Source organism: Salmo salar, chromosome 29 (genome assembly GCF_965601325.2).
Source record: "Salmo salar chromosome 29, fSalSal1, whole genome shotgun sequence".
Classification (NCBI taxonomy): Eukaryota; Metazoa; Chordata; class Actinopteri; order Salmoniformes; family Salmonidae; genus Salmo; species Salmo salar.
The window spans coordinates 23,223,361-23,250,335 of record NC_138319.1 but is presented as its reverse complement, the minus strand read 5'-3'; the positions used below and the strand labels follow the sequence as shown (position 1 = coordinate 23,250,335).

The 26,975-nt window shown below is 41.8% G+C and overlaps 1 protein-coding gene across 2 annotated transcripts in view; it reads right to left on the bottom strand.

Annotated features, from left to right (window-relative positions):
• Positions 1–26,517, bottom strand: part of LOC106590380 (GTP-binding protein Rheb) — a 35,537-nt gene extending 9,020 nt beyond the window's left edge. The window contains exons 1-4 of one of the 2 annotated variants that reach the window (XM_014181352.3): positions 26,232–26,509; positions 13,943–14,014; positions 1,217–1,284; positions 780–862 (exon numbers count right to left, since the gene is read on the bottom strand). In XM_014181352.3, coding sequence (XP_014036827.1) covers positions 780–862; positions 1,217–1,284; positions 13,943–14,014; positions 26,232–26,283 — 275 coding nt within the window. In that variant the 5' untranslated portion in view covers positions 26,284–26,509. Of the gene's footprint in view, positions 1–779; positions 863–1,216; positions 1,285–13,942; positions 14,015–26,231 lie in introns of both variants that reach the window. The other variant, XM_014181353.3, reaches the window with a different exon arrangement.
• Positions 26,518–26,975: the final 458 nt, after the last annotated feature.

The window sequence follows — 26,975 nt, the reverse complement described above, 5'->3', positions numbered from 1 at the left end:
AGAACGTTGAGATTATTTGTAGATTTGAGTTATTCCACAAAGTTCTATTTAAAACTACAGTGAGTGGGGGGGGGCTGTATAACCCTGTGAAGTAGCTCTCGCTCTACCTCGCCCTCCCTAAGTGAGAAAGGTGCACACTTTGACAAGACAGTCCAGGGGTTAGGAACATAGACACATTTTCAAAATTTGCCGTTATTCCCCTTTAAATCTGACCAAATTTCTACTGCTGCGCCCAGGAGAACTTTTCCACTTTTTCATTCTCATATTAATATAGCGAGAGGGAAGAGTGAGAGAGGGAGAGAAAAGGAACAAGGGAGTAATTGAGTGATGGATGGAGTGAGGCGAGAGAGTTGGATGGAGAGAAATGCCGGTGCGAGGAAGAGAGAATAAATGGTGTGGTTAAGAGAGAGGAGAGAGAGATAGATGCAGTCATTTTATTTAAATCTCCAGCTGATATGGAGGCAAGTTAGCACACACACGCCTGCATGCGCAAACACACACACTACATTTATTTTAGCTCCACATGAATACCTGTTCTGTACTACAACATACAGGAGCCCTGTTCTATAGAATAGCATAGACAGACAGACATATAATGCACAGATCAATAGTAGCGTCAATGAAATTCATGCCTTTTACTAGAGAGAGAAATACTACATAGATTCAGAGAAACCTTGAGCGGCTAGATCTCTCAGGGATGAATCCACATGGGTTAATTTTGCAGTAACAATGCTTTAGCAGCAGTGTGAAGGAAGGAGAGGGCGAGCGGAGCTACCCACCTTTTATTCGAAGTGACAGAATACACCAAAATGTAGCCGTTGATGTCTATGGAGTAGGTCTGTGGGAAAATGGAGTATTCATCCTGCCGAGAGTGGAACATCACAAAGATAAAGTAGATGTTCTATGAGAGTAAAAATCGAGGTAAAAAAAAACAAGACAGTGTAATAATTCCATGTGGAAGCGTTCGAAAATAAACAAATTCATGGGACCAGCGCCGTTGATAACTACTAGCGCCGTTGCTAACTAGCAACCTCGTTGTCTTAACCTTGTAATCTTCAACCTAGGGAAAAAAATTTGGAAATCTAATCTACACCTGGTATTAAAAATAGCTTTTCTGCCAAATACATTAGAGCTCACATAATGTAGTGGCCCACTGGCAGTCTGACCACAACATTCTGATATGCGAGTGATCTCTCTACTGGTAAGAAGGACTCACCTGTCCGGCTGTGTCCACCAACTGCAGGAGGTACTCTTGACCATTCACCGTGATCATCTTTGTAAATGCTGAGGAAAGAGAAAGGTAGATAACTAAAATACTGCACTTGGGAGTTCCTAAGTCATTCTACCCATCTACAGTCCTGTCAAGAGATTGTGGAAAACATAGCCTAGAGCACAGTAGCTCATTCATTACCCTGATCTTACACACATTTACATTACAACTCGGTTGGGATATAGAATGACTCTTTGGTACTCATGTCAGACAACTATATATTAGGACGTCACTCATTTTTGAGACTGAGCTAGAATTAGCAGACAATTAGCAACAAAGAACACCTCCTTCATCACAATTAAAGAGGCCATTTCTCTACGTCGCTTTGAGTGAGCTCACCACAAGTCAGTTAGTGAAGCAGAGAGAGGGACAAGTGGGGTAACATTTCATGTGGCGCTGAGATGTCAGAACACAGGAAAGTGATGTATGTAATCGACTAGAATAGGCAGGACTGGGACTGAGACAGATTCTGATTGGGCTGTTACTCTGGGTGACAGTGGAGCTGTGTATGTGTGTGTGTGTGTGTGTGGCAGGTGGGCTGGGACATCAAATGAACTGAGGGGGTTTGCTGCAGTTGCTTATTTAAGCACGACACACACACACACACACACACACACACACACACACACACACACACACACACACACACACACACACACACACACACACACACACAGAGAGCAGGAAAGCCAGCCAAATCCACATCGCTACTGTAGTATAGTAGAATCATGTTTGTAGCACAATTTATTATGGTAATCGTTCTACGTTCCTGGGCTTAGAGAATGCAGCAGAGGCGGAACAAGCTTTTCATTCAGAAAAAAATATGCCCTGGCCGGCTAAAAATAACTGAACGTTGCCTTCACCGGGGGCTGCATGGATGGAAGCTTCCCGAGCTTAGGCACTGTAGATACAGTATTCAGTTACACACACACACACACACACACACACACATATAAATGTAACCTACGACTTTGTGAAGCTACTGTACCATACAATCAATTGTGTTCTTCGTGCTAACAAAGGAAGCAATGCCATAACAAAAATGTGTATCATGATCTAGGGCTGCGGCGGTCATAAAATGTTGTCAGCCGGTGATTGTCAAGCAAATAACTGTCGGTCTCACGGTAATTGACCGTTAATTAACATAAACACATTTAGCATCTCCTGGCTTCCACACATAGACTTTTTAAAATGGCTTATAGGCTAAGAAATTCTACACCTTCACAATAAATCCATTATTTATTTTAGACAGGTCTAAAGAAGGATGATATGAAGAAAATGTAGTCTATTTCAGAAGAACAGAATACTAAGTTATCTTTATGTTAGCGTCACGACTTCCGAAGTCGGTCCCTCTCCTTGTTCGGCGGTCGACGTCACCGGCCTTCTAGCCATCGCCGATCCACTTTTCATTTTCCATTTGTTTTGTCTTTGTCTTACACACCTGGTTACAATTCCCCAATTACGTGTTCATTATTTAACCCTCTGTTCCACCATGTTTGTTTGTGAGTGATTGTTTGTTGTAATTACGGTCCGTATTGTGGGCTAGGTTTATTCGTCTTGTACATCTTGAGTAAAATGACATGTATTACTCATCTCTGCTGTCCTGTGCCTGACTCCTCTGCACCAGCTACACTCAGACTTATTACAGTTAGGTCCTGATGTGGCTCTGCCAAATGGCTGTGGGCTACAATAGTTCAATTAACAGACAAGATTTGCTTATAATTCCGTGGCATTATTTTATAGTATGAAGAATACAACTGAACAAAGCTGAATAAAATATAAATATTTTCTCCAAACGATTTGAGGGAGTGCGCACATGCGGCTATTCTGTGTTGAGCGGTTAACAAAGAAATAGGTACTCCTATATGCTTAATTTAGAGTTATTAATGTAACTTTAGTTGTTCTACAAACGTTGGGCTATATGTTTGGATTTTTAATAAATTGTAAGGCTGCATGATGCGACTAATGATGATTTGTAAAAAGTTGACTGAAAGGCATGATCTCTGCTTTGTTTTTTGCGCATGCTGTACACACTCCAATAGTCTCATTTACAATTTGACAAGCACTTGATAATGCCTCGAATTTCACAGCAGCATCCCCTTTGTGGCCGTAATGCACCCTAAACAAATCCATGCTTTTTGTGGCCGGAGTGCTGCGTTGTGCCCTTCTCCCTGAGCGTCCTGCGCAATCCGAAGTGTCTCTCACTCACACAGCTCTCCGTCACGTGATCGGGTCTTTCTCACAGGCTACAAGTGAAGACAGACACAGCAGGGACGCAACTGCGCCTGTCCTTATCCAATTCCGAGGTGCATATTGAAGTTATTGGATGAACTGGCCACATTTACTTTTCGTCAGCCAACAAGATGAGTAGGCCTAACGACCAGCAAAAGCACTAGCCTATGTCAATCTACTATCCCCCATAGTACAAAGGTTGACCTATTCTATTCTATGTGATAAATAAATATTCCAAACAGTCTGGGACAGTTGTGGGATGCGATAGATTCCAAATTAATACAACCACTAGCATCAAAAAATGTTTTTAAGCAATGTGGCTGATGCAACAGATCAGAACGTTTAGCTTAAAATGTTGATAAACTATTAGGATATTTCTTCACATTATAAGTGCAGCAATGCGCAAATGGTAGTAGGCTATAAGCGCGAATGTTCCATTAGTGGAAAACACCATTATCAAAAGTGACCATAAATGTAATTATGCATGTAATGCTTTTATTATAAAAAGGTGCATCTTTATGGTGAAAACGTTCTCTCCCAAATATGAAACTCACGCGCTGCTTATATATGCCAGTTAGGCTCTACACCCCCGTGTAAAGCGGATTCATGTGCTTAAAATTAAGAAGTTATTTGGCCACTTTAGTTGTGATACAAACCTTATTAAAACATATAGGCCTATGGGCTAGACTTCATGAGCTGTGCGACTATGTGTCACGTCCTGACCAGTGAAAGGGGTCATTTTGCCATAGTAGTATGGTCAGGGCGTGGCAGGGGGGTTGTTTTGTGTGTTTTGGGGTTGGTTTGTTTCTAGGGGAATTTGTTCTAGTTTTCTGTTTCTATGTTTCATTTTCCATGTGTGGCCGAGTATGGTTTCCAATCAGAGGCAGGTGTCTTTCGTTGTCTCTGATTGGAAGCCATACTTAGGCAGCCTGTTTTCCTTTGGGTTTTGTGGGTGGTTATTTTCCGTTTAGTTGTATTACCTGACGGAACTGTTGAGCGTTTGTTATTTTGTTGTTTTGAAGTGCATTCATTAAAATCTAAGATGAGCACTATACACGCTGCGCTTTGGTCTCTTCAATACGACGCTTGTGACACTATGATTCGAACAAGTCGCAAAAAAAGGCATTGTTTCTAATGCTGGGCATCATTTACAAGTGATAATATATAATTCAAGTGATAGGATAATATTGTCACCCATCAGACTATTCTTGATTTAATCTTGTCTTTACATATACAGTGGCTTGCGAAAGTATTCACCCCCTTGGCATTTTTCCTATTTTATTGCCTTACAACCTGGAATTCAAATATATTTTGGGGGGGTTTGTATCATTTCATTTACACAACATCCATACCACTTTGAAGATGCAAAATATTTTTTCTTGTGAAACAAACAAAAAATAAGACAAAAAAACTGAACTTGAGCGTGCATAACTATTCACCCCCCCCAAAGACAATACTATGTAGCGTCACCTTTTGCAGCAATTACAGCTGCAAGTCTCTATAAGCTTGGCACATCTAGCCACTAGGATTTTTGCCCATTCTTCAAGGCAAAACCTCTCCAGCTCCTTCAAGTCATACCACAGATTCTCAATTGGACTGAGGTCTGGGCTTTGACTAGGCCATTCCAAGACATTTAAATGTTTCCCCTTAAACCACTCGAGTGTTGCTTTAGCAGTATGCTTAGGGTCATTGTCCTGCTGGAAGGTGAACCTCCGTCCCAGTCTCAAATCTCTGGAAGACTGAAACAGGTTTCCCTCAAGAATTTCCCTGTATTTAGCGGCATTCATCATTCCTTCAATTCTGACCAGTTTCCCAGTCCCTGCCGATGAAACTCATCCCCACAGCATGATGCTGCCACCATGATGGTTTCTCTCGGGGTGATGAGAGGTGTTGGGTTTGAGGTGTTGGGTTTGACATAGCATTACCTTGATGGCCAAAAAGCTCAATTTTAGTCTCATCTGACCAGAGTACCTTCTTCCATATGTTTGGGGAGTCTCCCACATGTCTTTTGACAAACACCAAACGTGTTTTCTTATTGTTTTCTTTAAGCAATGGCTCTTTTCTGGCCACTCTTCCGTAAAGCCCAGCTCTGTGGAGTGTACGGCTTAAAGTGGTTCTATGGACAGATACTCCAATCTCCACTGTGGAGCTTTGCAGCTCCTTCAGGATTATCTTTGGTCTCTTTGTTGCCTCTTTGATTAATGCCCTCCTTGCCTGGTCCGTGAGTTTTGGTGGGCGGCACTCTCTTGGCAGGTTTGTTGTGATGCCATATTCTTTAAACATTTTTAGAATGGATTTAATAGTGTTCTGTGGGATGTTCTAAGTTTCAGATATTTTTTTATAACCCAACCCTGATCTGTACTTCTCCACAATGTTGTCCCTGACCTGTTTGGAGAGCTCCTTGGTCTTCATGGTGCCGCTTGCTTGGTGGTACCCCTTGCTTAGTGGTGTTGCAGACTCTGGGGCCTTTCAGAACAGGTGTATATATACACTGAGATCATGTGACAGATCATGTGACACTTAAATAAAGTCCATCTGTATGCAATCTAACTAATTATGTGACTTCTGAAGGTTATTGGTTGCACCAGATCTTATTTAGGGGCTTCATAGCAAAGGGGGTGAATACATACGCACACACCACTTATCTGTTATAATATTTTTGAACCAAGTTATTTTTTCATTTCACTTCACCAATTTGGACTTTGTGTATGTCCATTACATGAAATCCAAATAAAAATCCATATAAATTACAGGTTTTAATAATACAAAATAGGAAAAACGCCAAGGGGGATGAATACTTTTGCAAGGCACTGTACTAAATAATATATGTGACATTTGTTATGATTTAGAATGGACCATTATCATGCAACTGTATCAAAACAGGGGCACCGGGAAAAAAATACATGTCATCTATGCACTTAAATAGCGAATGGAGGACACTTTTCCCCCGTAGTTTATTTATAGTTGAGAAATACATAAATATAGTAGGCCTAGCCTATAGAAAACTGATGGGATCCTCCTCTTTTTATTAGCAGCCATCACTCTTTTCTCCCTCAATTGCATAGCCTATTTTATTAAAAAATATATATTTCACCTTTATTTAACCAGGTAAGGTAGTTGAGAACAAGTTTTCATTTACAACTGCGAAGCAGTGCGACAAACAACACAGAGTTACACATGGAATAAACAAGCGTACAGTCAATAACACAATAGAAAAAAAAATATTAAAAAAAGAAAGTCTATATACAGTGTGTGCAAATGGCGTGAGGAGGTAAGGCAATAAATAGGCCACAGTAGCGAAGTAATTACAAATTCGCAAATTAACACTGGAGTGAAATAATGAGCAGATGATGATGATGCGCAAGTAGAAATACTGGTGTGCAAAAGAGCAGAAAGTAAATAAAAGCAATATGGGGATGATGTAGGTAGATTGGGTGGGCTATGTACAGCTGCAGTGATCGGTTAGCTGCTCAGATAGCTGATGTTTAAAGTTAGTGAGGGAAATATAAATCTCCAGCTTCAGCAATTTTTACAATTCGTTCCAGTCATTGGCAGCAGAGAACTGGAAGGAAAGGCGGCCAAAAAGGTGTTGGCTTTGGGGATGACCAGTGAGATATACCTGCTGGAGCGCGTGCCATGGGTGGGTGTTGTTATCGTGACCAGTGAGCTGAGATAAGGCGGAGCTTTACCTAGCATAGACTTATAGATGACCTGGAGCCAGTGGGTCTGGCGACGAATATGTAGCGAGGGCCAGCCGACTAAAGCATACAGGTAGCAGTGGTGGGTGGTATAAGGGGCTTTGGTGACAAAATGGATGGCACTGTGATAGACTACATCCAATTTGCTCAGTAGAGTATTGGAAGCTATTTTGTAAATGACATTGCCGAAGTCGAGGATCGGTAGGATAGTCAGTCTTACGAGGGTATGTTTGGCGGCGTGAGTGAAGGAGGCTTTGTTGCGAAATAGGAAGCCGATTCTAGATTTAATTTTGGATTGGAGATGTTTAATATGAGTCTGGAAGGAGAGTTTACAGTCTAGCCAGACACCTAGGTATTTGTAGTTGTCTACATATTCTAAGTCAGAACCGTCCAGAGTAGTGATGCTAGTCGGGCGGGCGGGTGCGGGCAGCGAACGGTTGAAAAGCATGCATTTGGTTTTACTAGCGTTTAAGAGCAGTTGGAGGCCACCGATGGAGTGTTGTATGGCATTGAAGCTCGTTTGGAGGTTAGTTAACAGTGTCCAAAGAAGGGCCAGAAGTATACAGAATGGTGTCATCTGCGTAGAGGTGGATCAGGGAATCACCAGCAGCAAGAGCGACATCATTGATATATACAGAGAAAAGAGTCGGCCTGAGAATTGAACCCTGTGGTACCCCATAGAGACTGCCAGAGGTCCAGACAACAGGCCCTCCGATTTGACACACTGAACTCGGTCTGAGAAGAAGTATTTGGTGAACCAGGCGAGGCAGTCACCCGAGAAACCAAGGCTGTTGAGCCTGCCGATAAGAATACGGTGATTGACAGAGTTGAAAGCCTTGGCCAGGTCAATGAAGATGGCTGCACAGTACAGTCTTTTATTGATGGCGGTTATGATATCGTTTAGTACCTTGAGCGTGGCTGAGGTGCACCCGTGACCAGCTCGGAAACCGGATTGCACAGCGGAGAAGGTACGGTGGGATTCGAAATGGTCAGTGATCTGTTTATTAACTTGGCTTTCGAAGACTTTAGAAAGGCAGGGCAGGATGGATATAGGTCTATAACAGTTTGGGTCTAGAGTGTCACCCCCTTTGAAGAGGGGGATGACCGCGGCAGCTTTTCAATCTTTAGGGATCTCGGACAATACGAAAGAGAGGTTGAACAGACTGGTAATAGGGGTAGCAACAATAGCAGCGGATAATTTTAGAAAGAGAGGGTCCAGATTGTCTAGCCAAAATGATTTGTACAGGTCCAGGTTTTGCAGCTCTTTCAGAACATCTGCTATCTGGATTTGGGTGAAGGAGAAGCTGGGGAGGCTTGGGCAAGTAGCTGCGGGGGGTGCGGAGCTGTTGGCTGGGGTTGGGGTAGCCAGGAGGAAAGCATGGCCAGCTGTAGAGAAATGCTTATTGAAATTCTAGATTATCGTGGATTTATCGGTGGTGACAGTGTTTCCTATCCTCAGTGCAGTGGGCAGCTGGCAGGAGGTGCTCTTATTCTCCATGGACTTTACAGTGTCCCAAAACTTTTTTGGAGTTAGAGCTACAGGATGCAAATTTCTGTTTGAAAAAGCTAGTCTTTGCCTTCCTGACTGACTGCGGGTATTGGTTCCTGACTTCCCTGAACAGTTGCATATCGCGGGGACTATTCGATGCTAGTGCAGTTCGCCACAGGATGTTTTAGGGAATAGGGAATGTTGCACAACATGAGCTCACATGAAGTGTTTGATTCGATTTTCGAATACATTTGTATTGATGTCAGAGTGATTAGAGTACAACAGAGCGCTGAGTACCAGGCAGATAGCAAGGTTGGTAGGCTACTAAGGACCAGCAGCAGCATCAGAGCTTGGAGAAGCCTAATTGCCATGACTAAATGGTCATGTGGAATTTGACTGCCTTCATGACTTGTGACCGACTGGTGTGGCGGTAATATGGTCACCACAACAGCCCTAATCGTGAGTGTATGCCTGCGCATGCGTGCACCTGTGTTGTTGGTGTGAGTGTGTCTACCTACAGTGCCTTCAGAAAATATTAAGACCCTTTGACTTTTTCCACATTCTGTTGTGTTACAGTCTGAATTTTAAATTGATTAAATTGAAATTTTGAGTCACTGGCCTACACACAGTACCCCATAATATCAAAGTGGAATTATGTTTTTTTTTTTTTTTTTAAACAAATTAATAAAAAATTAAAAGCTGAAATGTCTTGAGTCAATAAGTATTTAACCCCTTTTTTATGGCAAGCCTAAATAAGTTCAGGAGCAAAAATGTGCTTAACAAGTCACATAATAAGTTACATGGAACTCTGTGTGCAATAATTGTATTTAACATACATTTTTTTTGTGACCCCTTGTCTATACCCCACATATACAATTATCTGTAAGGTCCCTCAGTCGAGCAGTGAATTTCAAACACAGATTAAACCACAAAGACCAGGGAGGTTTTCCAATGCCTCGCAAAGAAGGACACCCATTGGTAGATGGGTAAAGAAATGGAATATCCCTTTGAACATGGTGAAGTTATTAATTACACTTTGGATGATGTATCAATAAACCCCGTTACGACAAAGATACAGGCGTCCTTCCTAACTCAGTTGCCGGAGAGGAAGGAAACCGCTCAGGTATTTCGCCATGAGGCCAATGATGACTTTAAAACAGTTAGAGTTTAATGACTGATCTGAGAAAACTGAGGATGGGTCAACAACATTGTAGTTACTCCACAATACTAACCTAATTGACAGAGTGAGAAGAAGGAAGTCTGTACAGAATAAAAATATTCCAAAACATGCATCTTGTTTATAACAAGACACTAAAGTAATACTGCAAACAATGTGGCAAAGCAATTAACTTTTTGTCCTGAATACAAAAGTTGTGTTTGGGGCAAATCCAATACAACACAATACTGAGTACCACTCTCCATATTTTCAAGCATAGTGGTAGCTGCATGTTATAGGTATGCTTGCAATCGTTAAGGACTGGGGAGTTTTCAGGATAAAAAAGAAACAGAATGGAGCTAAGTACAGGCAAAATCCTGGAAGAAAATCATGGTCAGTCTGCTTTCCATCCGACACTGGGAGATGAATTCACCTTTCAGCAGGACAATAACCTAAAACACAAGGCCAAATCTACACTGGAATTGCTTACCAAGAAGACAGTGAATGATCCTGAGTGGCCGAGTTACAGTTTTGACTTAAATCTGCTCGAAAATCTATGGCAAGACTTGAAAATGGTTGTCTAGCAATGATCAACACCTAATTTGACAGAGCTTGAAGAATTTAGAAAATAAGCTTTTAGAGACTTACCCAGAAACACTCACAGTAGTAATCGAAAGGTTGCTAGATCGAATCCCCGAGCTGCCATGGTAAAAATCTGTTGTTCTGCCCCTGAACAAGGCAGTTAACCCACTGTTCCTAGGCCGTCATTGTAAATAAGAATTTGTTCTTAACTGACTTGCCTAGTTAAATAAAAAGGTTAAATAAATTAAAATATTAAAATAATGTAGTCGCTGCCAAAGGTGATTCTAACATGTATTGACTCAGGTGTGTGAATACTTAAGTAAATAAGATATATCTGTATTTCATTTGAAAAAAATCTTCACTTTGTCATTATGGGATATTGTGTGTACATGGGTGAGAAAAATCTATTTTGAAATCAGACTCTAACACAACAAAGTGTGGAATAAGTCAAGGGGTATAAATAGTTTGAGGCCTCGTATATGATAGACTGTAGCTATATGAGATTAAGTGGGTAAGGTAGAACACTAATGTCCGAAAAGCTCCCCTGGCTCTTCATCCCTTTTGCTCTATGCAAATGACCTGCTGTGGCGTTGAGTCCACCTATACAACCAATTCATAAAAATGCTAAAGGTATCAGGAAGGGTCATTGACATGGCAGGTTTCAGCAGTGTGTGTGTGTGTGTGTGTGGGAGGATGTGAGGGGAGTGGAGCGAGGAGCGGAGCGTACATAATTTGTCTGGAGCGTAGATCGGATTCAAAAAATGTTGGCACATAGGCCTTCTCTCCCTCCAATTTCGCTCTGGTACCGCTCAGTCACAAGCTCTGGACATGCTCTGCCAAGCATTTTTCATTTCCTTCACTGTTATTTTAATTAGGCCTATTCTGTTGTATTTATTTAACCTACCCCACCACTAATGCGCAGCGATGTTGATATAAGTCAACCAAGAAATAGGTCACAGCCTGTGTAATTGATAGCAAGATAACGCATGAGCACATGCAGCAGCACTGGAGACATGTTGATTTATACACCGAAAAAAATATCAACGCAACATGCAACAGTTCGTATAAGGAAATCAGTCAATTGAAATAAATTCATTAGGCCCTAATCTATGGATTTCACATGACTGGGAATATAGATATGCAGGGGCGTGGATGAGAAAACCAGTCAGTATCTAGTGTGACCACCATTTGCCTCACGCGGTGTGACATCTCCTTCGCATAGAGTTGATTAGGATGTTAATTGTGGCCCATGGAATGTTGTCCCACTACTCTTCAATGGCTGTGTGAAGTTTCTGGATATTGGCGGGAACAGGAACACGCTGTTGTACACATTGATCCAGAGCATCCCAAACATGCTCAATGGGTGACATGTCTGGTATGCAGGCCATGAAAGAACTGGGACATTTTTCAGCTTCCAGGAATTGTATACAGATCCTTGCGACATGGGGCCATGCATTATCATGCTGAAACATGAGATGACGGCGGCAGATGAATGGCACGACAATGGGCCTTAGGATTTCGCCACAATAAAATGCAATTGTGTTTGTTGTCCATAGCTTATGCCTGCCCATATACCATAACCCCACTGGCACCATGGGGCACTCTGTTCACAACGTTGACATCAGCAAACCGCTCACCCACACAACGCCATACACCCTGTCTGCCATCTGTCCGGTACAGTTGAAAAAGAGATTCATCCATGAAGAGAACACTTTGAGACGTTTTTTTTTTTACAGTTTGGGCAGAAATTCTTCGGTTGTGCAAACCCACAGTTTCATCAGCTGTCTGGGTGGCTGGTCTTAGACGATCCCGCAGGTGAAGAAGCCGGATGTGGAGGTCCTGGGCTGGCATGGTTACACATGGTCTGCGGTTGTGAGGCCGGTTGGATGTACTACCAAATTCTCTAAAACAATTATCTGGCAACAGCTCTGGTGGACATTTCTGCAGTCAGCATGCCAATTGCACGCTCCTATTCAAAAGCTTAAAACATCTCGGCATTTTGTTGTGTGACAAAACGGCACATTTTAGAATGGCCTTTTATTGTCCACAGCACAAGGTGCACCTGTGTAATGATCATACTATTTAAATCTGCTTCTTGATATACCACACCTATCAGGTGGATGGATTATCTTGGCAATGGAGAAATGCTCACTAACAGGGATGTAAAGAAAATGTGTGAACAAAATTAGAGAGACGTTCTTGTGCTTATGGAGAATTTCTGGGATCTTTGATTTCAGCTCATGAAACATGGGACCAACACTTTACATGCTTTATACAGTATTTATATTTTTATAGTTAAAAAAAGAGGAGTCTGTAACAGGCTAAAGTTGTCCATCTACTTTAAAAAATGTGAGCGCAACAGAGCAAGTTACAACTGAAGTATCTGATCATCAATAGATTAGAGAAAACACCAGTTGTTTAACACAGCGCCACATATCATCAGGTGGGTCCTGACGAAGCCTATGATATGTTGTTGAAATGTAGAATTTTTTATTTAACCTTTATTTACCTAGGCAAGTCAGTTAAGAACAAATTCTTATTTACAATGGCGGCCTACCCCGGCCAAATCCGAACGACGCTGGGCCAATGGTGCGCCGCTCTATGGGACTCCTAATCATGGGTGGTTGTGACACAGATTGGAATCGAACCAGGGTCTATAGTGACGCCTCTAGTACGGAGATGCAGTGCCTTAGACCGCTGCACCACTTGGGAGCCCAAGCTTCTTACGATAGCCTACTTCCAAAATCAATCTGTACAGTCAAAGGCAGATGGGGTGTTAGTTAAATTATATTTGTTTATAAAAAATGATGGCGCGAATTCAGAGGCAGTTTTTTTTTCTGTGAGCGCTGAGCAATTTTTTGCGGAGCTGGAGGAAACGGCGTTGCGCGCCGGAGCGCTAGGTGAGCAATGAGAGGCTGTGTAAGGGCTATCTGACCAAAAATGTAAGTGATGGAGTGCTGCATCAGATGACCTGGCCTCCACAATCCCCCGACCTCAAACAAATTGAGATGGTTTGGGATGAGTTGGACCGCAGAGTGAAGGAAAAGCAACCAACAACTGCTCAGCATACGTGGGAACTCCTTCATGACCGTTGGAAAACATTCCTCGTGAAGCTGGTTGAGAGAATGCCAAGACTGTGCAAAGCTGTCATCAAGACAAAGGGTGGCTACTTTGAAGAATCTCAAATATAAAATATATTTTGATTTGTTTAACACTTGTTCGGTTACTACATGATTCCATATGTGTTATTTCATAGTTTTGATGTCTTTACTATTATTCTACAATGTAGAAAATATTAAATATAAAGAAAAACCCTTGAATAAGTAGGTGTCCAAACTCTTGACTGGTACTGTATGGGTGTGTGTAGGGTGAGCTTCACCATGAATGAGGAGTGTAGATAAATGCACCTGGCTGTGGTCCAGCAGAACTCAGAGACCTGGGTGGGTGGCTAGTCCTGCCAACACAGGCCAGCAGCAGGGGAGAGGGAATGAGATCACACACACACACATACTTACTGTTTTCTATAGTTGGGTCATATGAGTCGACAAACTGGCCTTCCACAAACTGTATAGTCAAGGAAGATTTCCCTGTAAAGGAGATAGACACTTGTGAGCTTCAGTGTGTTTAATTAAGAATCCTTGCTGATCGATCACAATGAATTGTCCTTTGATTCACAAGTGGTATCATTCATCAGCGTCCTAAGAAAAAGCCAAATACTCTGCCTGCCTTGAGTGAACAGAGTGGGTTTGTTCATATTTTGCTAAATGTCAAACACTGCCTTGTCTAGAACTGTAGAAAACACAATGCATGCCATTTCCAAATCATATTATGCTCCCTTCCAAAATGGGCAATATTCAAGAGACGGAGCATAGCTCAAATGCTGTTAAAATTGGTACGTGGTAAACTACTATTTCTGGCCTTTCACAAACATTTCCATGATATCGATGTACGTCAGAATAGCAGCTTACTAACATGAATGCATTTGAGCAATTCTCTAGGGTGGAAAAAAGCTAGCCTAGTGGCCTTTATTCAATAAAATGTAACTCCTCAAATAAATATCAAGACTAGGCTAGTCAATATAAGGGTTTCTTGCTGCATTCACAAGCCAGTGTTTAACCTCTAGTAGTAGCTTAACACACAGGCAGGATATTACTATGGTATACCATCATTAGCCTAGATGTCCCCACGACGTACTATTACTACAGATGCCTTTTCCTATCTAAACACTCCTATACAGTCCTCCAGCAGCCTGTTGCTATAACAACCGAGAGTGGAGCGTGGCCATACACGGTCGGAGACGTGAAGCCTCTCGCTAGCTGGGAAAAACCCGGAGGACGAGAGAGCAGCTCGCTCCCATTTTCAATGCTCCACTAGTCTCTCATCAATTCTGAATGCTCACCTCCCAGTCCAAACCAACTCTCTTGTCTCCCTGGGTGGCGAAACTCCAGGGACACACAAGGCGGTCAATTTTAGATCGATATAAATACCTGAATAAAAAGGCTACATGTGGAGTATGTTGGGGTCTTTTAGCAAAGGATAGTCAGACAGTTACACAACGTGTAGGAAATGCATACCATTCAAACCCGGTTTTAGATTAGGTTTGAGGAATATACATTGGAAATGAAAATGCATGTACAATGCACATCATTCCAAACCGGTTTCAACCCTGTTTTTAGTTTGCTTTGTTGAAGATGCATTGGAAGTGCAAGCTAATTGTAAATCCTTCTAACTCCAATTCATACCAGGTTACAGTTTGAGGTACACACTAGGCTTCAGCGGTATTCCGTATACTTTTGAAGTACCGACAGTACGATTTCCAATACCACCCCCCAAAAGAAAGAAAATATATTTTAAACAAATGTGTTCAGAAAAATTCTATGGGCGAGTCACATGGTATACTTGTTAATTAAAAGCATGTGGCGCAAACATGAAGATCCACTGTTGAGCAAGCAGCATAAGAGGTGAGTGATCAAGTTCCACGTGAAATGTAAAAATAACTTGAAATAGTTATTACTGAAAACCATATATTAGTTTTAGTTTAATGTCACGTGTAGTTAAATGTCAAGTACAGTGAAATGTCAAGTACAGTGAAATGTCAAGTACAGTGAAATGCTTTTCTTGAAAGTAATACTATGTAATACTAAAAATAACATAAGGTAGAACAAAAACATGAGAAATAAAAATAAGAACATGACAAAGTAAGTAATCATACTACACTGAACAAAAATATAAAACACAACATGCAGCAATTTCACAACCGTTCACAACTTTGACATCAGCAAACTGCTCGCCCACATGACACCATACACGCTGCACTGTCAGCCATCTGCCCGGTACAGTTGAAACCAGGATTCATCTGTGAAGAGCATGTCTTACCTTGCTTCAAAGTAGCCGAGACAAAATCAGATGATATCCGTGGAGGCAATTATTTTAAGTCAACTTCTTTCATTGTCCAGTAGCCAAAGGCACAATCCTAGTCATATTAGCAAAAGGTAAAAATCTGTCGTTCTTGCCCTGAACAAGGCACTGTTCCTAGGCCGTCATTGAAAAAAATAATTTGTTCTTAACTGACTTGCCAGGATAAATAAAGGTAAACTAAAACACATTTTAAAAAACCACGCTAGTTGTTGCATATTAGATCTCCCCTCTTTCAACATTTCTAAGGGATATTTTCATCTCTGTCACATGAAACTGCTCACATGTGCATTGCGTTTATGACAACAGTGTTTTCCCACTAATTGCATTATGGAACGAATATTTGCATGTACCGTAATTTCCGGACTATTAAGCGCACCTGAATATAAGCCGCACCCACTGAATTTAAAAAAAAAATATTATTTTGAACATAAATAAGCCACACATGTCTATAAGCCGCAGGTGCCTACCGGTACATTGAAACAAATTAACTTTACACAGGCTTTAACGAAACACGGCTTGTAACAAAAAAAATTAAATTAGCAGTAAGCTTTAGTTGTCTTTTTGCACTGAGTCAATTCCTCACGCTGCTGTTTCCAACGTCTTATCATCGACTCATTAAGACCAAGCTCCCGTGCAGCAGCTCTATTTCCTTTTCCAACAGCCAGATCAATCGCCTTCAACTTGAAAGCTGCATCAGATGCATTTCTCCGTGTCTTTGCCATGAGGGTGACAAAATGACTACCGTAATCATAATGATGGGAAGTTTGAGAGCGCTCGATTTAATCTAAACAGTAAACAAAAAAGTTGTTTGACCTTAACCCGTTCGGCAATTTCATTGGTCTAATGAAAGCTTCATGACACCAAAAAACTGAGCACGTCACAGAATGTGTTTTTATGGAAGAAAAAAAATTGAAAGCGGGAAAAATCCATATATTAGCCGCGTCATTGTTTAAGCCGCGAGGTTCAAAGTTGGGAAAAAAGTTGCGGTTTATAGTCCGGAATTTAGGCTTAGTAAATGTATTTTAGCTTACTGCCTTGTGCATTGCTGCGCTTATAATGCTGAAGAAATAATACTTTATCAACATTTGAAGTTAAAAGGTTCTGATCTGTTGAATCAGACTCATTGTTTTTATTTTGACGGAATTATGTAGCCTAGGCGTACTGGTTGTATGAATCTGGGATCTAGCGTCCCACACTGTCCCAAGGTCTGTTAGGAATGGGCTATTTCTTGTCGATAAGCAGACCAATACAACAGGTAAACTTTTCTTCTACAGGGGATAGTAAATAGTAGGCTAGTCATTTTGCTGTTCGGTACTCATCTTGTTGCCTCAGAAAAGTAAACGTGGACAGTTATTCTAGCGTCTTCAAAGTGCGCATCAGAATTTGGTAAGAAGGACTGCACATTGTTGCATCCTGGACTTGCATGTTCTGTTTATATGAATTACCATAATCCAAACGGGTGATTCTCATGAAACCAGTTTTAAAATGTCTGTAGCAAATTGAGTTACAAAACCATGATGCATCTGCAAAAATAAACTATCATTCTGGGGACTAAGATGTCTAGTTTTTCAAGAAAGTGTCTTACTTAAAATACATTTGCGCCTGAATTTTGTACATTTTCACCCCAAATGCTCATTACCGAAAAGTGTCCGGATTAAATTCTCGGGTCATTTTATAAAAAAAAAATAAAAAAAACGTTATTTGAATATAACACAAAATATGTTGGTGTAAATTGTCCATAAATCATAAAAATTGTATACTAGTTGAAGTTTACATTAAACTATAATATTTATTACATGCAAGCACAGTGTCTGTGCACATAGTGTAAAACTTTTTTCAAGTTCCTCTAAAAACTCCAATCTCTCTTTAAATAAAGCTTTATTCCCCTTTTATACATCATCTAGAGCAGGCTTGGGCAATTCTTTTCCATGGAGGGCCACATTAGAATATATTTTTGCCATCGCGGGCCAGAATTATATTACAAGATTATACATCATGTGTAGATATATCTACTGTAAATCACATCCAGATATGCTACTTATTTTACTTTAACACACACAGAAATAAACCATATCCATGTTCTCCTTTTGGTAGGGATTTTCATTATTAAACATGCAATGAAGTACACAGAGGGAAAGTACACTGTGCATTCAGCACCATGGACAAAACTCTTGTTAACGGGTATACACAAAAACAAACAACAAGAAAGAGAGAAAGCTCAACATTACATTTAAACTACTGAATCAGTGTGAGGAGTGAAGTCTCTGATGGGCATTGACTAGAGCAGCGAAGTCAGGTATAGTTTCTGACGTCGTTATGCGCAGGATTGCTGAGAGGTGAGAGTCAGTAAGAGATGATCTGTGCCTTGACTTGTTATGTTTCATCACTGAAAATGTCTGTTCACATACATAGGTTGACCAAAACAGTACAAACATCTTCTGAGCATGACTCCTAATCTTTGGAAAGTTTTGTTCATCGAGAGATGCATAGAACCTCGTCAGTGACGTTGTTTTAAATAGTTCTCCAATCACTGCATCAGACTGAAGATCGATAAGCTCAAGTTGCAGGTCAGCGGGAGCGTTATCCACACTGAAGGTGAAAGGAGAGGAAACCAACAGACAGACTAGTAGTGTCGGAAGGTGGGTGAGATTGTTGTCATCTGATAGAGAACAGACTAGTAGTGTCGGAAGGTGGGTGAGATTGTTGTCATCTGATAGAGAACAGACTAGTAGTGTCGGAAGGTGGGTGAGATTGTTGTCATCTGATAGAGAACAGACTAGTAGTGTCGGAAGGTGGGTGAGATTGTTGTCATCTGATAGAGAACAGACTAGTAGTGTCGGAAGGTGGGTGAGATTGTTGTCATCTGATAGAGAACAGACTAGTAGTGTCGGAAGGTGGGTGAGATTGTTGTCATCTGATAGAGAACAGACTAGTAGTGTCGGAAGGTGGGTGAGATTGTTGTCATCTGATAGAGAACAGACTAGTAGTGTCGGAAGGTGGGTGAGATTGTTGTCATCTGATAGAGAACAGACTAGTAGTGTCGGAAGGTGGGTGAGATTGTTGTCATCTGATAGAGAACAGACTAGTAGTGTCGGAAGGTGGGTGAGATTGTTGTCATCTGATAGAGAACAGACTAGTAGTGTCGGAAGGTGGGTGAGATTGTTGTCATCTGATAGAGAACAGACTAGTAGTGTCGGAAGGTGGGTGAGATTGTTGTCATCTGATAGAGAACAGACTAGTAGTGTCGGAAGGTGGGTGAGATTGTTGTCATCTGATAGAGAACAGACTAGTAGTGTCGGAAGGTGGGTGAGATTGTTGTCATCTGATAGAGAACAGACTAGTAGTGTCGGAAGGTGGGTGAGATTGTTGTCATCTGATAGAGAACAGACTAGTAGTGTCGGAAGGTGGGTGAGATTGTTGTCATCTGATAGAGAACAGACTAGTAGTGTCGGAAGGTGGGTGAGATTGTTGTCATCTGATAGAGAACAGACTAGTAGTGTCGGAAGGTGGGTGAGATTGTTGTCATCTGATAGAGAACAGACTAGTAGTGTCGGAAGGTGGGTGAGATTGTTGTCATCTGATAGAGAACAGACTAGTAGTGTCGGAAGGTGGGTGAGATTGTTGTCATCTGATAGAGAACAGACTAGTAGTGTCGGAAGGTGGGTGAGATTGTTGTCATCTGATAGAGAACAGACTAGTAGTGTCGGAAGGTGGGTGGCCATTCCCTTGTAGTTTGGAATTCAGTTCATTCATGAGGGCCATGATGTCCACGGTGAAGGCTAAATAAGCCAATCATTCTTCATCTTGCAGTTGAGGGAAATCCACATATTTTCCTTTCATTTGAAAAAAACTCAGCAATCTCCGACTTCAGGTCCCACACCTTTTAAGCACCTTCCCCAAACTCAGCCATGTCACATTTATGTGGTAGGGGAGATCTGCATGACCCGACTCTGTCTCTTCCAACAATGAGACAAACTGCCTGTGGTTTAAAGAGTTTGCTCTTATGAAGTTCACCCCTTTAGTGACTGTATCCACAACATGGCTCATTTTCAGACCACATTTTCAGAGCCCCTCCTGATGAATAATACAATGCAGGAAAATCATTTTCTGATCTGGGTTCTGCTCAGCTACTTGATCTTGTATCCTTTTCAAACGGCCAACGTTTTTTCCTGTCAAGTTTGGGCACCCATCAGTGGTCACACTGGATAACTTTTCAAAACTCAGTCCCAGCTTTGCCCCACACTTACTAACCTCCTCCAATAAATCTTTCCCTGTGGTTGTGCTCTTCATTGACAGTACTGAAGCAAGCTCTTCTGTAAATTCAAAGTCTGGGGTTATGCCTCGTAAGAATATCAACAACTGTGCCATGTCACGTGCATCACTGCTCTCATCCAGGGCCAAGGAGAAATAGGTGAAATCCTTTACCTTGTCTTTCAACTGTTGTTCCATATTCTCTGTGATGTCCTCAACATCCTGACAGGGAAACATTTTCAAACAGCTCTTTCTTGTCGGGGCAAAGTATTGCTGCAGAGTCAATTAAACATTCTTTAATGAATTCGCCCTCAGCAAATGGCTTGCTATGTTCAGCAATTTTGTGGCCAGTACATAGCTAGCTCTCACATTTCCGTCGTTTGCTGAATGCAGTTTTGTGAAAAGTCCTTGCTGCTTTTACAACTGAGAAAGCAACTCTTTTGATGCACTTGCCCTCTGCTCAGAAGACATATTCCTATATTTCTCTGCATGTTACGTCTGGAAGTGTGGTGACAAGTTGTAGTCCTTCAGGACAGCGATACTCTCTTTGATACCTCAATAAAGAAATGTTTTGATGTCCACTCTCACTGGAACACCCTACATTCATTGTCTACTTTCCTTTTCTTTGAAAAACTCCTTTTTGTGCAATTTCTAGCTAGCTACTATTTGTAACTGTGACGTGTGTGTCAGCCTGTCAGTCACTGTCTGTCCGCGTGCAGTTGTTATTTATACGTGCCTTCAAAATAAATGTCCCACAAGCGGTGGGAGTTAAATCATTACACAAAGGTGAGTGTTCATTGGGCTATTCATTTGAATAACAAATACGTTTTTCAAAACTTTACTATTGAAAATTCTTTACGTGATCCGAGTATGATTCCACCGGCCATATTGAATCAGGTCGCGGGCCGGATACGGACCCCGAGCTGGCCCTTGTCCTGGCCTGATCTAGAGGACTAGTCCTTAGATGAGCGCAAACTCAGAATGAAGTTCTTATTCTCAAAACACCCCCTTTTCCCCACTTGGCCTTGTCATTACCGAAACGGCTAAAGAGATTAAATTAGGAAAGAGTCAGATTAAAATGTTATAATATTTGTATAATTTCATTTGAAATATTTAGATTTTTTGTGATATGTTAAACTCAGGCCTTATCATTAGAAGAGCAATGTTAAAAAATATTTGTTTGTTTATAACGCTTTTGGACTTTGTAAAGTGCAGAGAATTTGGTGAAAAACATTTTAAAAAACAATAATAATAATAATAATAATAATAATGAAATAGATAAATACAGATCCTAATCTCAGTGATTAAAGAGGAAATGTAATTATTATAAAAAAATTGTTTACAGTTTCGTGAGAACGACCTAAATGGAATTTCTGTCATTCTGAGCACCGTGGCTGGACAGCCTAATCAGGTTACGCACCTAATGGATATGGGTCCTGTAAATCTCTAAAATGTCCGGTAAATTTAAAATGCTGCTGGTGAAATGTCCGACGCCACATTTTCCTAATGGAAACCCTGGGCGGTAGTCATTGTGTCATGAAGCCTTAGAGTTATTGGGAACAGGAATGATGGTGGTAATTTTAAAACGTGGGGATTATAGACTGGGACAAGGAGAGGTTGAACATTACAGTGAATATTCCTGCCAGCTGTTCTGGACATGCTTTGAGAATGCGCCCTGGAATTCCATCAGGCCTCTCAGCCTTGCGAGTGTTGACCTGATTAAAGACCTTCCTCATGTCGGGCTCGGAGAGGGAGATCACCCAGTCCTTTGGTGACGCCCCTCACACGATGTTATTGTTGAAGCGTGCATAAAATGCATTTACTTCGTCTGGTAGAGAGGCATCGTTTGGCGGATCACGTCCGTAATGGACTGTAGCCCCTGCCACATGAGGCGGGCATCGGAGCCTGTGTAATATGATTCCACCTTATTCCTATATTGTCCTTTTGCTCGTTTGATGACTCTGAGGAGGTCATAGAGGGACTTGTTCCCGTCCTCAACCGTAGTCTCAGAGATGTCTGCGATAGTTTGGGTTGTCCTTTAGTTTAGCGCCAACCTCTGTGTTAATCCAGGGCTTTTGATTGTGGAAGCAGCAAACCTTCACTGTGGGGACAACGTTGCTGATGCTTTTCCTAATGAAGCCAGTAACGGAGGTGGTCAGCTCATTGATGTTATCGGTGGAGTCAAAAAAACATATTCCAATCAGCGCTAGCAAAGCAGTCCTGTAGCATAATCTCTGATTCTGGTGACCATTCTCAACGGAGCGAGTCACGGGTAGATCTTCTGCTTGTAAACAGGAAGCAGGAGTACGGATCTCATGATCTGATTTGTTAAATGGCGGATGAGGGAGGGCCTTGCATAATTGCGTGTGGGTAAAATAATAGTGGTCTAGGACTTTATTGCCCCTAGTGGCGAAGGAGACATGTTGATGGAAGTTGGGCGTCACTTGTCTTAATGACGCCGGCAACCAGAGCAGCCTGTGGATGTATGTTTATCTGCTTGTTTATAGCCTTGTACAGTTTGTTAAGTGCCAGCCTGTTATTTTTCTCATCCTGAGTTGGAATTTAATCAACAGTCAAGAATACAGCTAAAATGCCCTAGGGAGGTAGAAGGGTCGGCATTTGACCATCAGGTATCCCAAGACGGGTAAACAATGGTACGACACTTCCGCCGTGCTCAAATCAGCACATCAGTTGTTGTTGATGAAGATGCAAACCACCCCCCCTCCTACTCTCGATTTCCCTGACTCCACAGCTATAATGCTAGGTGGCTAGCTTGCAATAACCAACTTCTTAGTTACAGCAAAGACAATCAATCCCATTATGGATCAAGTGCGAGTAGCCTTTTGAGATAGTTGTATAACTTGTCTTTTGGGTTGTCTGGTGGGTTGTCTGTCCTTGCATTTAGTTTAGGCTATGTTCGCTTGCGCTTGTTAGCATTAAGATGGCATTTGCTATGGGAATTCGCTAGTACCTTGTTAACATTTGGAAAGAAATAGCACCCCTTGTATACACTGCTGGTAATACAGTATACCCCGGTATGGTACAGGAACGGAATGAAGGTATGGAAATCTGGATATACCACCCAACCCTAGTTTACACATTGAAAATGCATTGACCTGACCCAATGGGTGGAGAAACAGGAAGGAGTAGTGTATTCCATGGCACTGTGCAAACTGGTTTCCTCCTCAATGCATTGGCTTTAATGAGACACGAGCCAAAGCGCATGACCACAGGACATATTTAAAGATTTAGCACGACTCCATTACAAAGACTGGAGACATGCCAATTTACAGCTTTGCTATCTAGGAGTCCTCTGTAACGCACAGTACAAAAACAGATGCCTGACAAAACACATATTTATTAATAGCTTGAGTACAATATCTTACTAGGACTATAGGATGGCAAAAAAAGGTTTTATGAGGACACGAAGACAGAGAAATGGGGACATCTTCAATTGTTTTACGGCCTATCTGTTGAATTTATTTGAACACTGGAATTGACTAGTAGTAGGCTGTAGACTACATTTAATCCATGTACTGTCGTAGTCTGTTGTACTGATTTTCTTGCACTTGTCTTGTGAATGAACCAAACTTATGGAATGGCCTAGGCCAATACTACCAACATAGTTTTTTTTTCTCCCCAATTTCATGGTATCCAATTGGTAGTTAGTCTTGTCTCATCGCTGCAACTCCCGTACGGACTCGGAAGAGGCGAAGGTCGAGAGCCATGCGTCCTCCGAAACACAACCCAACCAAGCCGCTCTGCTTCTTGACACAATGTCCACTTAACCCGGAAGCCAGCCGCACCAATGTATCGGAGGAAACACCGTACACCTGGCGACCGTGTCAGCCTGCATTGCGCCCGGACGCCCACAGGAGTTGCTAGTGCGCGATGGGACAAGGACATCCCTGCCGGCCAAACCCTGCCCTAACCCGGATGACGCTGGGCCAATTGTGCGCCGCCCCCATGGGTCTCCCGATTGCGGCCAGCTGGGACAGAGCCTGGACTCGAACCCAGAATCTCTAGTGGTACAGCTAGCACTGCAGTGCCTTAGACCACTGCACCACTCGGGAGGCCCTGGTACCAACATTGTCTATTGTCTTTGTGAACCAAACTGCGAGGTTTGTTTAAAAACTGGAGGCTGTGACATCTAGGTCCAATCCCTGACAGTAATATCCAAATGATGTGTAGCCTCAAAATCTCTTGCATGGAAAATATCCACAGCATATCCACTGCTCCTTGCGGACCAAGTTCTGAAGAAAGCTTGGAGACAATCATGTTAGGGGCTCAACTTCTGACATTGACTGCAATACCAAGGTGGCGTGTCTAAGCCTAGGCTAAATTCCACTCGCAATGGGATTCAACTAACGTCTGGTGGTGGTGTTAAGCCAGGATGTCCAGTATGACTGCATGGAGGAGAACACAACGGCTTTCACGTTCCACAGTCCCAGCTCCCAAGAGTCCAATCGAGGCTAAGTCAAGTGTGATGTTCGCACGCCTGCCCCCAGCAACCTTTGCACACACTGTGTGTGTGTCATCCCAGTCCATACACAATGGCTCATGACATACAAATAAGCCTGTCCATGTACGATATCAGTGTGTCCTTAATAATATCAGCCATCTTCATTTTGGTTGAAATGATATTGAGACAACCGGAGTAGTGCGATTTTGAAACAAATACCAATCGGTCGAACCGAACGCATACTCCCTTAAACAACAAGAAAGCGGCAATAGTACTGTTTGTCCATTTTGAGACGCCGTAGCCAGTATACACTTCTTAAAAATAGTCCAAAAATAACTCAAGAAATCTGTCATTAATTTTGACGTTTTTGCCAAAGAGATGTTAATCGCGCAATTTACATCTAACTAAGATGTTTGATGCAGCATTTTTCAATGAAAAACTGTGTATGAAAATGAGTCATCTCTAGTTGAATGACAACAAAGACTTTGTTGAAGAATCCCTACTGTGGACCAATCACCGACCGACGATGGGGCGTAGACTTCGGCTCAACTTCATCTTGCCTCCAGAAAAAATTTAGTGTGCCTGAACAGCCGAACAAACACCTCACAAAATGTTGTCATAATTTATATATATTAGAACACTTCCAAACTGTTTCGGCTGGTAAGCATGCGGACGCCTTAAGGCCTACTGGGTCTGACCATTTTTTAGGTTCTTCCTTCAAATCTATGGGTTAGTAACTATAGAAATGCACTTAATGTAAAACAAATCTCAGCAGAATTATGCTACTAAAGACTACATTTAAAACGAATTAGTTGCATCTAAAATAATCATGTCTTCAACTGCACACTCACAAGGCCATCATTTTCTTGTTTAGACGCAGGCCTTTGAACAAGTCTCTTGGTAATTCCTACCTGCAGCACTGGCTTGTGAAGTGCCTCTTAGTGGATGATCTTTCAATGTTAGTGTCCATTCACATCGCACAAAATAAGTAAATGAATTAGGCCAGCATGCAATTACTGGTTTAAAACTTACAGGGCTATCACTTCACTAGCATATGGAATGAGGTAACTGGACAAATTCTCCCTTAAAAAGCTGCCATATGGACATTAATGCTTCTACTTTCGTGAGTCGTGACGTATTAATTTACGTCCCAGCATCAGGACCGCTTGTGCTGTCCTCAACTGCTATGGCATCAACTGTGTCTTGCTAGTGGCTTCTGTAACCACTCTTTTTTTTTTTTTTACAAACATTGACTTAACAAAATAAATTACTGTGTGCATAACACGATTAACTATAGACTGCCATTTAAGTTATTCAATTACAATTGATGAGGATAATGCATCACGTGCCACTGACTGCATATTTAACGAAACGTTAAAATGTAGCTTCCGAATCGAGATTCTGTGGTTTTAGCAACACTGGTCCAGGGGTACATGCTGCTGTAGCTAGTAGTGCTACACACAATCTCTAGAGTCGTGAGTTTCCAGTCGAGTGACATTCAGTTGACTGGCTGATTTAACAATCAATGACCGGGCAGCAGTAGCTATGTGCATGCCGTTTAGGCTACATATTTGCTAGTGGTATGTGTAGTCATCGTCAATGAACTTGCCTGTCACAGAAAGCGCACAAAATACCTCGCTATCACCGAAAACGACTAAATTGCGCCCACTTACCCACGGATCTGTATCCCAGGACGGCGATTTTTCGGGATTTCGGTTGAGGCATCTTTTAACGACACTACATCAATATCGACATACAGAAGCCTACACAACTGATCAAAAACTGGAACAGATGTCAAATGCTATGTCGAACACGATAAGGAGCAGAAATTACGCGTGGAATTAAAACAATTTAAATGGGGGGAAAGTAGTCAAGCATCTGAATCCTCCGCGTCACTCCCCAAAGCAATACTATCTGAATTATTAATGACTGCCCGCGGTTGGTTGGTTGCGCATTGGCAGAAAGGAGGGTCTCTGTCCTCTTCTTGGGCTGCGGTTGGATAAGGTATATTCACTGTTTTCACAAGCACGAAATTAATTGGCTGTCAAAGATGACGACTGGATAATTTACTATCAATTTCGTTATGACGGCACTCTGACAGCAATTTTGTCATGTAAAAATGATTCATGCTTAATAGAATGAAGGAATGTGAAGAAATGTAACTCGCACATGGTGTACAATGAGTGTCACACAAGTATATACATCTAGAGAGGTTTGCCTGTGTAAAGTTGAACATGTGCAGATACTTCTGTGGGTACACCTTCATATTGGCCAATTATTTGTAGAAATATATGGGTACCATATTTGACATTCATTTGCATTCAAAACGAGGTGAGACGGTCTGACAAAACAGCTCCAATCAGAAAGTCAGCAGCAGACAAGAGTCATTGGGTTCATTAAGGCTTGGGCGCTGGTCT